Source organism: Petromyzon marinus, chromosome 4 (assembly GCF_048934315.1).
Source record: "Petromyzon marinus isolate PM22_M1 ecotype Great Lakes invasive population chromosome 4, UKy_Petmar_22M1.pri1.0, whole genome shotgun sequence".
In the NCBI taxonomy this organism is placed as follows: domain Eukaryota; kingdom Metazoa; phylum Chordata; class Hyperoartia; order Petromyzontiformes; family Petromyzontidae; genus Petromyzon; species Petromyzon marinus.
Genome location: NC_133670.1, coordinates 6,197,180 through 6,212,631, shown reverse-complemented (window position 1 = coordinate 6,212,631; position 15,452 = coordinate 6,197,180). Strand labels below are relative to the sequence as shown.

The 15,452-nt window shown below is 40.9% G+C and overlaps 1 protein-coding gene across 1 annotated transcript in view; it reads right to left on the bottom strand.

Annotated features, from left to right (window-relative positions):
* LOC116938808 (cyclin-Y-like protein 1) overlaps positions 1–15,452 on the bottom strand; it is a 54,442-nt gene that overhangs the window by 27,255 nt on the left and 11,735 nt on the right. The window contains exons 2-6 of the mRNA XM_032946480.2: positions 13,750–13,824; positions 9,758–9,804; positions 9,315–9,415; positions 2,662–2,697; positions 1,335–1,389 (exon numbers count right to left, since the gene is read on the bottom strand). Of these exons, the coding sequence (XP_032802371.2) occupies positions 1,335–1,389; positions 2,662–2,697; positions 9,315–9,415; positions 9,758–9,804; positions 13,750–13,824 (314 nt within the window). The remainder of the gene's footprint in view (positions 1–1,334; positions 1,390–2,661; positions 2,698–9,314; positions 9,416–9,757; positions 9,805–13,749; positions 13,825–15,452) is intronic.

Here is a 15,452-nt window from a genome sequence, read left to right as displayed (position 1 = left end):
CCAACATTGGTCCTAATGCCTGAGTATATTTTTGCCCGCCGACTCCTAGACAAAAACCTCGTCACAACAAGTCAGTTATGGCAGTTGCTTGACCATACTTCACCACGGTGGTCAGAGCGGGTCGGTGATAGGGGCGGCTCGGACTTTTTTCAGACAGCATTCACCACTGATATTAACTGCGGACGGGATTCAAACTTAGGCCGCAGGACTCGTGTGTGTGTGTGTGAAGAGCAGTGTGCAAAACACCGCAGCACCGCTTACTTCGTAATCGCCTGTGAAGTGCAGTACCCAGCGCATCTGGTAGAAGGCTCTAAAGTGTCTTGTAATGTAATGGGGTATAAATGCCAGCTCAAAAACACTGCAGCTACTTATTATAACTGGAGGTGATACACGGGATACACAAGGCAATAAGTGATTTTTTTTTTATATAATTGTACAAACGCTCGTTGTGTGCTGGTTTACTGATCGTAAAACGAGTGTGTTTATTCAGGTAGAAATATTTTAAAAAAACGTTAGTCCATTGAGTGTATGGGGCTTCTTGGAGCAACGCTTTCCATCAACACTTAATTAAATCGGAAAAAGTCTGGACTGCATCCACACAACCCAGCAGGGCCTGTTCAACACAAAACACAACTGTGTCGCGTTTCGTGTCTATGTTTTGACGCAATTCATTACCTTTAAAAGCCTACAACAAGACAGTGGTCAATGCATTTCGAGCAACTTTCCTGTATTTAAAATCCAGTGGGGTCCCTGCCACCAGTGTGGCGATGATGCCACGGTGTCTAATTCAAAGGGTGACTTACCCTCAACTGTAACTACTTATTCTTGTGGTCACGAAAGCTTTAAATCGAAATATAACTACTTTGCCTGGGGTTTAACACCTTTCGTGTCATACTCTTCAACAAAGTACACAAAACACTGAATTTAGTGAACATATTATATACTATATAGATCGATCATATATTACAATCTCATTATACCCCTTTTTGAATGCATAGGTTTAAACATAATAAAGTAATACACTTTATCTTTTCAGAATTTAGATCAGTTTTTTTTGCATTACGCACCCTAGAAAATCTCCATATACTTTATTGGTCAACTAATTCTAACTGTAAATATATCAAATTTAAGCTAATTTAGCCCTTCTAGAACATAATCATCATTTACACCATCCCAATCAGTCGCTTATTCACTTCCGACTGGCTACATACAGATAATTAAAATCTATTGAACAACAATGTAATTTAAAAAAATACAAGTGTTGGCTTCAACTTAACATAAGTATGAATCATAATTCAGTAAAGAGTAAAATTTACTCCATCTACTTTACTCACGGTTAAAGGATGACGTTTTTCATCAAATATATCAAGAGTTCGGATAGTAGTATCCCTGTGAATGAGAAACAATTACAATAAAAAAATATCGATACAAATACAATTTTATAATAAGGACATTTTATTGAAGGCAAAATTATGCAACCGTTAGATAAAGTGAAAGGGTTCAAAAAAATGACCCCATCTGGGCATCGGTATTCTGCGGGATATCGATGCTACACAAGCACAACACCACGTGGGTGGCTTTTGTGTTGCCACAAAAGCTTCATGCTCATGCTTCCCCGTTTCAGGTGCATCACTGAAATATTTAATATTTGCCGTGCCCCTAAACATTGTTCAAATATAAAATGAATATCGATTTAAAGCTTTCGTGACTGCAAGGATTCATCTTCTTTGGTTCTTTCGGTAAAGTCACGTAGAATGAGAATAAAATAATAAATTGATAAAATAAAATAACACAATATTCTCACGACGTTTCGGCCACAACACAAGCGGCCTTCATCAGGTGAAGGGACGAGACTGTCTACCAGACAGGTGAAGGGACGAGACTGTCTACCTGATGAAGGCCGCTTGTGTTGTGGCCGAAACGTCGTGAGAATATTATTGTGTTATTTTATTTTATCAATTTATTATTTTATTCTCATTCAACGTGACTTTACCGAAAGAACCAAAGAAGATAAAATGAATAGCTAATGTACAGCAACTACGGCTATGGTAATCAGGCACAACTTTTGGGACGGTAATATGGCCCCCTATCATTTGTAACATTTTCACGAATGGTTCAGGGACAAAAATGGAGATGACCACCACCCAATGGAAACTCGTTGACTTGAATTCTTCATACCAAAAAAACCCCTTCACTCCACTTGACTTCGTATTACATTGGTGTTCATTATGCAGGGTGGTACAATATGGGAAGATAATCATAATGCGATAAAACCCTAAGTGTTTTCTTACATTTTCAGTTACTTTTCGGTGCCACTTAGTAGCAGGAACGCTGAGATGGTAAGTGCAAAGCATATATATGAAACCACTAAACCATTTTTCAGTATAACACAATTCTCACAGCCATTCACCAATCCTTGTGAAAACGTACCAACGTTACACTGGCAGCTATAATGTACTGTATACATGCATCAATGTCTTAATATTAACTTTTAAAAAAATATCCACAACTAAATCATGCATACTATTAATCGATGGTTAAAGAGGTGTATCTCATAAAAAAAAATGAATCTCAATGGTTGTATCACGTGGTTATTGTCCTGCGTTTTGAGAATAACAAAATATGCCTTGAATAAACAGCCGTATGTAAATCTGCTCTTACCTGTTTTTAATGTGGTAGTATATTGCAAGTGCCACGCTGCAATTAAAAGACAACATTATTTGAAAGTATTTTCTTACATGATTTAAATTTAAGTCAACATGCATAGAGGCACGAATAATTTTTGACATTTGAAGAACCCTACGGGAAATTACTTATAACAATAATTTAAGCAGCTTCGTATAATTTGGAGAGAATGTTATTTTATACAATAAAGTTATATACATTCAATTGCAAAATTATTTACGTTCATAATGAACTAGTCACACGATGCCAACAGACATACATGTCTGGTTTTAAATCGGGTCATAGCCAGTATATGTACACAGCCCACAGAATGAGTACATTAGAAGCTCACTGTGGGTGGGTAAGTTCAAATTACCTAAAAATTCAGGTTGAATTCCAATTACTTGTCCTAATTTCCTGCCGACTTCATTGTCTCAAGAATTACAGTGCAAAACATTCCATGATGTTTTAACTTGTACAAAGTGTGCACTCACTTTTTGGTTGTGTCATTTAAAATAGAAGCCAACAAAACCTTGTGAAGTCAGTGAACAACACCAATAGTATTTCTACATCATGGCACGAGATATTTCGCTGAACTGGCAGACAATCTTAAATGGTGACAAATATATGAATTACTTAACCGACGCAACGGTACATCATAAAAATAATTATCATTGAGTGTCCAAATCTTGTCATAACCACACAGGCAAAAATAAGATAGGGCGAGTCAATGCCCCTTAAAGAGTTTACATTTAAAGAACCTGGGATAAGGCAGCAAAAGTGTGCGAAGGCAGTATTGCTGAGGATGTTACAGGAAGGTGGTTAAGAGAGGTGCTGGAGGAAATGCATAAAATAAACAAAGACACATGAGCAGGGAAAGGTTGTCAAAGGACTCGGAAAATAACTCCAATATCGTACCATTATATAAGAATATAAAAGTGCGTGAGAGTTTTACACGGATGCGTTTAATAAGCATTCCAGGAAAAGATGCTCGTGAGAATTATTCTGTGGAGCATCTAAAATCACGTCAAACTGTGCTTAAAAAAACACGATTGAGGATTTGAGCAGGGAGGCCGTTATGTAGCAATGAAAGATTTTACTACCAGGCAAATAACAAGAGTAGAGCTGCAAAGTGAAGAGGATGTTTGGATTTGTTCTGCAGATTGTAAGCAAGCGCATTATTCTGTTTGGACAGAAGGTACAGGGGAACTTCTGGGTTATTATGGCATTCCCATAAAGAAAAGCTGTCTACTTAAAAAAGGTGTAAGGGATTTAAGATGTTACATCTGAGATGTGCACACCAAGAGAAACACAAGAGTGTGGCTGGACGATGAGGACCACTGTCTGGTAGAGGTGAATTTATCAACCACTTTGTTCAGCACTGCACTCGGAAGTTCTGAAAATAACGTGGCAAGACGTTTTATTGTCGGAATCAGGATTTTTAAAGGGTTGCAATGGGTGTAGGATATATGCAAGGGAGGAGGAAGGCCGGTTATACAACCAGACTACAGAGTAAACACCCGTAGTGCAGCATTTCACGGACCTAGAATAAGATGGTGGTGCATTACCGTAAGAGCCGACTCTTGCAGGATGATTGTGATATGTGGTGGCATTAACAGCTTTGGCACCGATGACCTCTTTACCGTCAGTGAAAGGGGCATGCAATACAATAAAACCCTCTCTATCCGCGAGGGTTATGTTCTTGAAAACACTCGCGAATGCAGAATTCGCGAATGCAGGAACCTTGTTCCAATGGGAAAAATGTATGTTACGTTCCAGGCACGAGTGAACATCGAGGGGGGGGGGGGAGGGGTGGAATAGTAAATGTTTAAAACAAATAATAAATTATAAGGAACTATTTATTTTTTAATTATCTTTGATGATGATGATGATGACGATGGAGGTGGTGGTGATGGTGAGGAATTCGGGAGGATGACTCCTCAGCAGATGCAGGTGTTTGATAACATTGCTAGCCGCAACACTGTCCTCGGTTGCATTCGCGTTCTTTTCAACGGACCTCACAGTCGACTCCTTCATACCAAAATGTATAAACGAGTCGAAGGTAAGTACGTATAAAGTAAAAATGCACTACAGCGAGTTCCTGAGCAGGGTAACTGCGAGACTGAGGTGGCGTGGCCTAATCTTCGCAGACAGTTTCAAATGTAAAAGTCTGCACGCACCTCCCCCGGTGTCGGTGGCCTGGCACGACGCACACTCGCGATTACTGGAGTCTGGCGCGTCGCGAATAGGGAATTAGTGTGCATTTAGTAACTCACGAATAAGCGAAACTCGAGAAATCCAGAACTCGCGGATAGAGATGGTTTACAGCATTTTTAAACCTTGCAGAAGAGTTGTTTTTTGCATCCCCTGTTGCTTCTGTCAAAACGAGTCCTGGGACACTTGACAGAAACGCGTGTTTACCCAGGACACGGAGCCCTGCACCACAGCAACAAAGTGGCATGTATGCGCTGTGAGGAATTCTGTGTGCAAGTGCCAAGCCAACACATGTACAACAGCAACCATGGCAACAGCTGCTCAAAGGGGGAGTATTGCCTTTACTTTGATGAAATTTACATGGTGTCAGATGGCAAGGCTACTCATCAAATTGGCAGAAGAAAACAGGCACAGGCGGTGAAGTGGTTTGAGGGCCAGGAGAGATGGCAGGGTCATAATATACGGTGATACGGAATCACATTTTATTCACTCAATTTTATTTGCTTATGTTTATGGTGCCAATTTCATCAAAGCCTGATAGAGTAAAGTCACTCTATATTTATTTTCGCTGGTTTGATGACCAAATCCAGTTTCATACACGTAGCCCACCGTTGTTGTGCATGTCAGAAAGATTGTATCGCATGAAAAAATATGCATTCACAAGTGTTGCTGCCTTCATAATTTTGAACAGCAATTCTGTAAACATTGCAGAAGGTGTGAACATTTAAGTGTGAGCCATGTTTGATTTCAGGTGCGTTTATATACACATGTAATGTAAACAAATATGAACCGTTCCAAAATATAAGAGAAAGGCTTGAAGTAACATGGAACCAAATTACTTTCAATTATCTAACACGATTAATAATTACAAAATAAAACAGGATTTAGACAAGATACCTTCCTAGAGCTAACTATTTAAAACTATTTTCATTTTACCAGTTAAGACTCACTGAGCTATATAGCTCTTTTTCAGAAGCGACCTGGCCACAAATGATAACTCAACAAAAGTGGCTTATCATGTGGAAATGTAGAAGCAGCCAAATACTCTTAAGGCACGTTTCTAAATGTGGAGAAAAAAACCAGAGGACAAGGAGAAAAATCCACGTGACAACGGGGAGAACATGCAAACTCCAAATATACAGGCGTCAGGGTCGTGGTTGAACCCATGACCTCCTGTATACCAGGCAAGATAGTTAACATCTCACCACCATGACGCCCAGAAGGAATGGGCATGGACTAAACTGGTGACATGTCAAGCAAAGGAAGGAATATGAATGGACAATGACCAATTGGAATTGGAAGAAATAACTTGCATAATGGTATCTGGAGGCTAATCAAATCGTAACCTAAAAGCAATCAGGACTCAAGACTTGGGAATTCTAATAAAACTCCCACTTTTATAATATATAAAATGCCTTACATGGGTTATTTTATTAATAAAACAATTCAGCTATCTTTATCAATCTTTTTCAAGTATGCGATGCAGTTAACAATCATATCCTAAATTATAGAGTATTAGCCTGAGGCTTTAACATTGGTGTGCTGCAATGCAACAATTGGTTACGATGATGTGTTGCATTTTAATGCTTTATTCTTCAGAGCCTCAGGTCTGCCTTAAAATAAACACTTAGTTCCAATGAGCGCTCACCTACTTTCCAATAAAGATCATCTAAATCTCAACATGTTGGTGGTAATGTAGATCGTGAATGCGCGTGGTCTATAAAGAGAACTCTGTAAGGTGCATATTACGGTTACATTCTAAATTACAAACATGAACTCGAGCTGCACATTGCTTTTTTACTACCTCACAAAACGGCAGAGTACACCGTGGCCATTTATAACGCTGGCTCCGTGGACACGAGCAAAGTTCTGCCAGGGCTGATACTGCTGGTCACACGATCCCCAATACCACACACAACCAACGGTGTGGAGCGCCACGGCCCACCGACGGGGAGAAGCGGCGTGTCAGTGTGACCGCAGCCAGCTGACTGTTGCACAGAGACAAAGCACGGGATGCAGGGCGCCCGGGCAAGCAGATATTGACGAGAGCAGGTCTGAGAGGACTACAGAGGGCATTCTGACCTTATAAATGCGGAGTCTTAATACATTTGAGCCTTTACTCTTGTGCGACGTGATATTCTAGTTTAATAAAAGCTCAAGTAACCACGACTGTTATAATTTAACCTATTAAAAAAGGCATTACAGTAATCACATGTGAGAACCTTCAGAACTAACTCTGCAGGAAAAAAACACCACAACTGAATGTACCAATTAAAATGTTTTTTTACATGTCAATTAAAACGTCGCATTGTCTCCAAGTTATTTAGAAGAGGGACCTATGCTTGAATGAACAGCCAAATCTTAAATGAAACTGAAGTTCCCGGACAAAACCGATGCAAATGCAGGACAATACTAAAACTGTGCAGAGATTCATCAGCAACCCACTTGTTCTACTGCCAATCACTTAGAGCGGCGGTGGGCAACCCAGACGAGTTGGTGGGTCACATGAGCTGCCCTCTTTCACCTCCGTGGGCCGCAAGCTTGACATCGTGGTTGTGCGCCGACCATGACCCCAGGCATCACCCTAGACCGGGGGGGGTCAAGCAACCTGCTGCTCCAGAGCCGCATGCGGCTATTTAATGACTGTTTCGTGACATTATTTATTGAGAACCACCGTCTCTCGTATTCACATGCATTGTGCATCTTGACATAACGAGTGCTTTTTTACTTAATAAAATAAAAGGCTCTTCTTGTCATTTTGGTTGCAGACCCCTGCTCGAGACACACTTAAGACCAGGCCACCACAAGAGACTCCGAGGGACGCATGCAGCCTGCAGGCCCGCAGGTTGCCCACCACTGCTGTAGAAGTTCTCCGAGTTGGGAATAACATGCAGATAATGAAATCTGAGTAATCCACCAACGACGCCACGCGTTTCTTGAAAACTAATAATCAAACAAAAAAGCATCTAATTTAAATTCAGCATGCAGTTGTGGGATGTTCATTTTCAAATGCTTAAAATGTTTACATATTGTCCACGTGTTACAAGCCGCCACTGCAAATCAAATGAGAATGTGCGTGGATCTGATTTGACTACTGTTGTCGCGTAAGCTATCAGAATTCGACATGACACGTAGCCTCAACGTGCACCTAGCTTGGCACAAGCGCCACAACCCTGTACAAATCCCAGGCACCAGTGCAGGAACTGCATGCTGATATTTAGCACTCGGAACGACAACGTGATCAAGTTTAATTTCAAATTGCAAACAAGTCAAAAAAGTTTCACTGAACATCGTAATCCAAGTCAAGTGTTTTTGTGGGTTAGATCGCATAAATATCTAAATGTGTCGTTAAAACCCGCCACCACCCGACACAGCCAACTAGTAAGGGTTGTCACGTAAACAGAACGTGGCCAATTCGTCACTAGTACAGCACACCGGTGTGTTGGAGAGCCAAGCCACAACATTTACAATCTGAGTACGACGTTTCGCCAGTAATTACAACTAGCTTCATCAGGCGACAGCCAGATTTGTGGAGAAGTCTTACTGTTTCGTTCCTTATATAGAGGCGTAGATGTGGTGACCATCGTTCTGCGCTCTTGCACAATGATGGGGGGGGTGGGGTTACCGAGGCAACGTACATTATGCATGTGCATTACGCGAGCCCTTTGAACTTGTCCTTCCTGTCTATTGTGTTTATTAAAATAGCCCTACCAACGGTAATCCCTATTGAAGTACGCTGCCATGTGTAGGCATGCATTTAAATAATGTATTATTGATTATTCGCTTCCACGCAGCACTAAGATGGTAGCTATCCGAACGGTTAAAGTTCTTTTCATTTATGTCAATTTCGATAGAATCTCTAATTAGTCTTGGCCAGTAGTAGTTAGTTTTGCACAAAAACTTCAAGATTCTGCTACTGCTGACAGTTGCATTTGGGAGAATTTTATATTTATCTGATGTTCTTTTAGTCTCGTGCTGATCATTCGTCCTGTTTGCCCAACATAACATTTACCAAACGTGTAGTTAATCCTGTACACACCTTCTGTTGATAGCTTCGGAAATACATCTTTGAGTACCAGATATACAATTCTGTATTTTATGTACCGTGCCAAATCTCACTCGGATGGCGGTGGGTTTTAATGACACAATTATATATTTATACGCGATCTAACCCAAAAAACTATATTATGGATGGTATTGGTCACGAACGTGTACGTGTTAATCTGTTTGTGTGTTTAGTTTGTTGTCCTTCTCCTGCACCTCCAATTAGCACGGTTGGCTTTGTACGGTGCGAAAGAAGTTCAAACAAACGTACGTAAAAGTTTGCATTTTTTTCAAAGGAAGAATTTCGCTCTGTTTCGTAACGCGTCTGCTCCAGTTGGTGGCATCATTTTCTGTCGGCCGCAGGTTTAAGTGCGTTCACTTCCCCGACTCACCATTTAATAGTGTATTTAAGGTTGGGTTGGCTCACTGTGCTGTCATCGAGAAATATGGTTGAGCAGGAGCTGTACTTCTTCGAAATTTGGGCAGGAGATACCTACAAGGCACAATCCCATAAGAGTGCAGTGCAATTTATCACTCACGCGGTGCACAAAGGTTACGACAATAAATCATCTTTTTTTTTTTAAACAAAATTAAATACTCCCTGATGAATCACAGGTTACACAAAGCTGCAAAGGTATTGGCGCTTGTTATGCAAAGGGTTTCCAAAAAGCCGAAAGGTTTAAGCAAATCAAAAAACATTTTCTTCTCTTGACATTTATGCTGGCTCCATTCTAAACAATTATTTTTTTCCAAGTATATTCCCTTCAATTAGTGAATGCCGGTGGGAACAACTAGGCAACAACAATAAGGTGGAGGCACTGGACATGGTACTCACCGTGACGCTCACATTATTTGAATAATTACTCTTTCTCTTCTCTCTCACTGTAAAAAAACAAATTTGGAAATTGTTGGAAACATACACGTCCTTGTTTACACACATACAAGCAAATGAGTATGTTATCATGTTGATACGGCAAATAAACAGCTATTTAAAAAGTGAGGTTTCAATGAACATTACCATGCACAGCCCTTTTGCCAATCCAATGATGGATGAAGGCCTCCACATACCAAGTGGGCTTGGGTGGTTACTTTACCATATTTCACCAGACTGGTTAATACGGTTTGGTGACGTATGCATAAACGTTGGAACGTACTATGGTATAACGATGTATTTTGCTGCACTGACCTGGAGCTGATAGGGTAGCCTCGCAATATCAATGCCTAATAACAAAAATATATACAATAATCTTATACATTTCATAAGTTTTTATTTCGCAGAGCAGTATATGAAGGCATTGGATAGTTTACTTCGAGTAAAGTAATTCAATACATCCTCCAGAGTCCAAATATAAGTATGACTTTGTGATAAGTCATATATATTTAATTATTTTATTGGTTCCCTTCAACGTGACTTTACCGAAAGAGCTAAGAATATAAGTCATCAGCAGTTACGCTATGGAAAGGTTTGCCCCTGCCACAACAACGTGGAAATGTTCAACACTGCCCCAAGGATCCTTCAAAACACGCCGACTTCAATTAGCGGGAAATGGGTACGCGATAACTGTCCCAACATAAAGGTGAGTTTAGATGTTAAAAAAATTTACCCTCTCATTTTTTAATCCGAGGAAATGTTGACGAGTGAAAACGCAGCCTTTCATTGGACGCAACCACCGATACCAAAAGCATGACTGTGGCCCTCCGAGCAGGGCCGCCTATATTGGGATATCTTTGTCAGGACAAATGAAAGGCTCAGTGAAAGCAAGCCCCCACACGAGTATATTGTGCCAGCAGCCAGCTGAAGCACAAGGTCACGTCAGGGCAAGACGAACAAAACAAATTCGTTCCGCTCCAGCGGCGGTGGGGAGGAAGGGGGGAGATCGAGAGAGCGGCAGAACTCGACAGTGACAGCCACGTTGCTTGTGGACATCACTCCACAGCACACGAAAACCATTTTTTTAACGTAATAATTATTAAATGTCTTGAATATTTATCGCTGACGTTGACATAATCACAAAACAAGAGGCTGTCCTTTTCAGAGGTGCGGACAATGAAACGATTAATTCCTGATAATAGCATTAAAAAAATGTTGGCAAAAAAGGGATTACAATAAAATTGTACAACAACAGAAAGACAATGAACACCGCACGTGACAGTGTAACATTTTTCTGGGCACAATCCACCCGTAAACGTTTGTTGTGCTAACACGACAGACATCACACACACACACACAGCTTAAGGGCATTCACGTCACGAGAGTCACAAAAAAATCAGAAACTTAATTTGCACAGCAAATGACAAGGCACATATGTTAGGGTCGACTTAAAGATTGTTCACGGCAGTGTGAATCAAAATCAGAGGAATCCGATGAGCTGTGAAACTCTTTTGCACGGATGTCCAGTAGGGGCGGCTCAGCAAGTTACAACAAACGATCTCCAAAAAGCCCAACAGGAGTGCAAAATAGAAAAAACGTTAACATAAAATAAACAAATATTACGTAATATAAGTACAAATGCCATAAGTAAATAAATTCCTGACGATGTTTCAACACTAAATGCAAGCTAGGGCAAGGTGGCAAAACAACATTAACAGTCCCAAACCACACCAGTGTCAGACTACTTTGAGCAATAAGCAGAGGGGATGAAGGTTGGGGCTAGGCTAAGACATTCAAGTGAAGATCCAAGCACTTATGCAGGTATTTGTTGGACATGTGTGGTACATTTCAATGTAATGGGTTAATATGTAAACTGATGGCAATGTGGACTGAGTGAGACAAAAATTCGCCAGAATACCATTCTGGCGAATTGCCCGATGACGCTGGATGCAATTACCAGCGAAACGTCGTACTCAAACTGTAAATGTTGTGGATTCACTCTTCAAGACACTGGTGGGCTAAAGTAGTGAACTATTTGTCTTTTGTCAACGTGACACTTTTTTGCTGATTGGCCGTGTCGGGTGGTGGAGGGTTACGACACATTTATAAATAACGCGATCTAACCCAAAAACATTTATTATGAATAATATTGGCCGCGAAAGCCTACGTGTTAAACTGAGTGAGACAGTTTGCCTGTTCAATGGAGGTGTGTTCCTCTTGCGAGTAGCTTTCTAATTTTTTTTTTAACATTTTGCCTTTCAGTAGAGCAGCCAAGAAACATTGCATTTTGTCAATCCACTGCTGAATGAAGGCCTCCACGCTCTTCGTCAGTTGCTATTCTCACTGTTACATTCTCGAGATAATAGTGATTTGCCTTATCCTGGTGTTGGTTTGCCACAGTGGATAATTTGAAGCTTTAAGTGGTATCGAGAGAATGTGGGAGTGTGGGCCCTACTAATCGGACTTGTCATCTGACGGGAAGGACAACGCTAACATTTTGTCATCACATTCAGCTGGGACTAGGGTATGAAGCATATGGCCATGTGCTCTGAATCGTAATGAACGCATGTATGCTGAACTTCTATCGCACTGTACGTAGCCAACCATGCTAATCGGAGGTGCGGGAGAAGAACAACGAACAAGACACAAAAAGCAGTTCTAAAGGAATGCATAGCTCCAGTGGCTTAACAATATCTGAAGGAAATTTAAGAACAGGTAAAAAGGCCAGCCTCTGCACAAATCTTGGGCGACGCACATTAATACGAGCAACTGATTAAATGGCTGCACTAGAACATCGCCACGTACGAGGCCTGCACTAGTGCTTTAGCCCGAGGTGTGGTGCGCCGATGAGGCCCGTTACAGGCGCCAGGCCTCACCTACAGACTTGAGCTCTGTCCAAAATGGGGAAATTAAGACTCTTGGAAATCGCCCTGGTACTGGTAAACAGCAATGATCACCTGGCTAGTGGGATGATGGAGAATACTATGACTTTGTGCTTAAGGTCAACATCTAAAAGGTCACCCGGGGGCGCCAGGGGCACTGATGGCAGTCATGGTCTGCAAGGCTGGATAAGTTACGAAGCCTGGAATTGCCGAGCTGTAACTGTCAGTGATGTGTATGACCGATCCAGGAAGTCTGAGGCTGTGTTTACAGAATCAGTCAGGTGCTGCTGTGGTACATATTAAAATAATAAAAAAAAAATGTATGCTCCAAAGGATAACAGCTACAGGGAATTGAAAGCCCTTTTCTATTTTTCAAAAAATAATACAGCATAGGATTGCTTCGCTTTTCACGAACTCTGCTCTCCGCGATTTTGGCTATCCTCGAATCGCATCTGGAACTCTGCATCGAGAGAGAAAGCGATGAAAATGTGATTCGAGAAAGTGATGAGAAAAAGTGATGAGAGATGAAGTGATGCCAGGTAGAGTTATGAGATCAAGACATGAGAGAGATACACAATTTTCACGTATTATATATCTTATTTATGTATTTATCTGAGGTAATTCATTCCATAAGGCAATATCATTATCCGCGAAATTTGCGACCATCTCTGTAACGTATCCTTCACGAAGTTACAAGGATTCCTTGTATGGTGCCAGGCAATATGGTACAAGGAGTTGGGCCACTAACAGTGGCACTGGGTGGTAGTGCAATGCCACCTAGTGGCCAATACTTTGTCTGAATTGTTTTCCGATGAAAATGCATTGAATTTCACGAGGATTATTATCGGTCATGCCGAAATTGAAAATACCCGAAAAAAGGACGAGCACGCCCATTGTAACAACACCGTTTTAACAGGAATCAGGAATGTCATTAACTTTAATACGTAACTGGCTGAACTAGATATGTGCTAAGTGCTGTAACTAAACACAAACCAAAAAATCAGAACACTCCATATTTATCACGAATCGAATGTGGTTAGGGGCCACCCAGCTCGTATATCTTTGCCCACTCACCGTCAGGTTGTGATTTACTAAGGAATATGGTGTTGGCCCGAGGATGGTCCGATGGGTTTGGCTCCAAATCGTTATCTGAAATGCATATTCAAAACAAGCATATAGATGGCATGTGGGTGTTTAAAAACAGGTGCAGTACATTAAATGTGTATTAGTTCAGAGACTGAAAATATTACAGCAATATGGAGATGTGCTTTACAGTTTTGGCAAACTGACTAAACATGTGGTTGCTTTTAACACGTGACTAATTATTCTCAACAGTATGCTATTCTACAGTGCAGCGGTGATGAAGTGGTTTGCACATTGTGCTATGAACCCAGATACCTGAGTTTTAAGGGGCGCCATGGTGGCGAGATGTTAACTACCTTGCCAGGTATACAGGAGGTCGTGGGTTCGATCCCAACCCTGATGCCTATATATTTGGAGTTTGTATGTTCTCCACGTGGTCCCGTGGAATATTTATCCGGGTACTGCGGTTTTCCCTCCACATTTAGAAACATGCGTTTAAGAGTATTTGGCTGCTATAAATGTCCACATGACAAGCCACTTCGGTACGCTATCATTTGTGGCCAGGTCGCTTCTGAAAAAGAGCTATAAAGCTCAGTGGGCCTTACCTGGTAAAATGAAAACTGTTTAGTATTATAGATTCACGACCACGGCTAACATCAGTGGCGAGTGATATCTGAGTGCCCTTTAATAATGCGCACTGACCAGTATGGTGAGGTTTGGTGGCTTACCCTGGGCCTCTTTATGTAGCAAGTTACTGCTAAACATTTCCACGAGCATGAGTCAATGTCAGTTGTGCAGGCCAGCATTTATTTGAATGAGGGCTTGTAACCATGTGCACATACATGCACATAAGCAGATACTGTACTCGCTTGCAAATGGACAGGGGCACACAGACCCATTCATGGAAACATGAAGTCAACAAACATGAATGATATGTTCAAAATGTTGCCTTGCATGAGGCGGCATACGATTAAAATGCACAGAGGCATGTACAAACAGTACATTAAGTGCACAACAACTTCTGCAAAGTGGTCGCTGAAAGTCCTTCCAGCAATATATGAAAAATTAGGGCACGGTCAAAATTTGTCATATTGTCTACAATTACCCGGTTTCACATGGCCATGCTGAACTTGACACTGGCTTATCTATGGAATAAAAATTAACATATACAGCCTTTTGTAAATCCACTGCTGGATGAAGGTCTCCCCATGTTGAATTTGACTAGTTGGTTGTGTGACCGTATTGCACAATGCTGCTAGTGAAGGAAGGTCCTCAGGACCGGATCAATTATCAAGTTAAAATATTATTTTGTTTAACCAGGTGAGAACTCAAAAGACCAGAGTGACTTGGATCACCAAAATAACTAAAGCAAAACAAATATTCTCCATGGAAAATTAAAATATACAGCCTTTTGTAAATCCAGCAATGACATAAACAGAATGAAGTAAACAGAAATCAAAGCAAAAACACTGTCACCCTTGGCTGACAATACAACTCAGGTCGCAGGATTCATAATGTAGTGTGCTAACTATTGCACCAATGCTACCCCCTAATGAAATCAACATAATATAGAAACAGTCAAAAAATTCCAATAAAGGAAAACTGGGAATCCATCACAATCGATTTACATTATTGGGTCGATATTTATATACATCACCTGGTATAGACAAAAAATATCAGGAACGTATACAGTA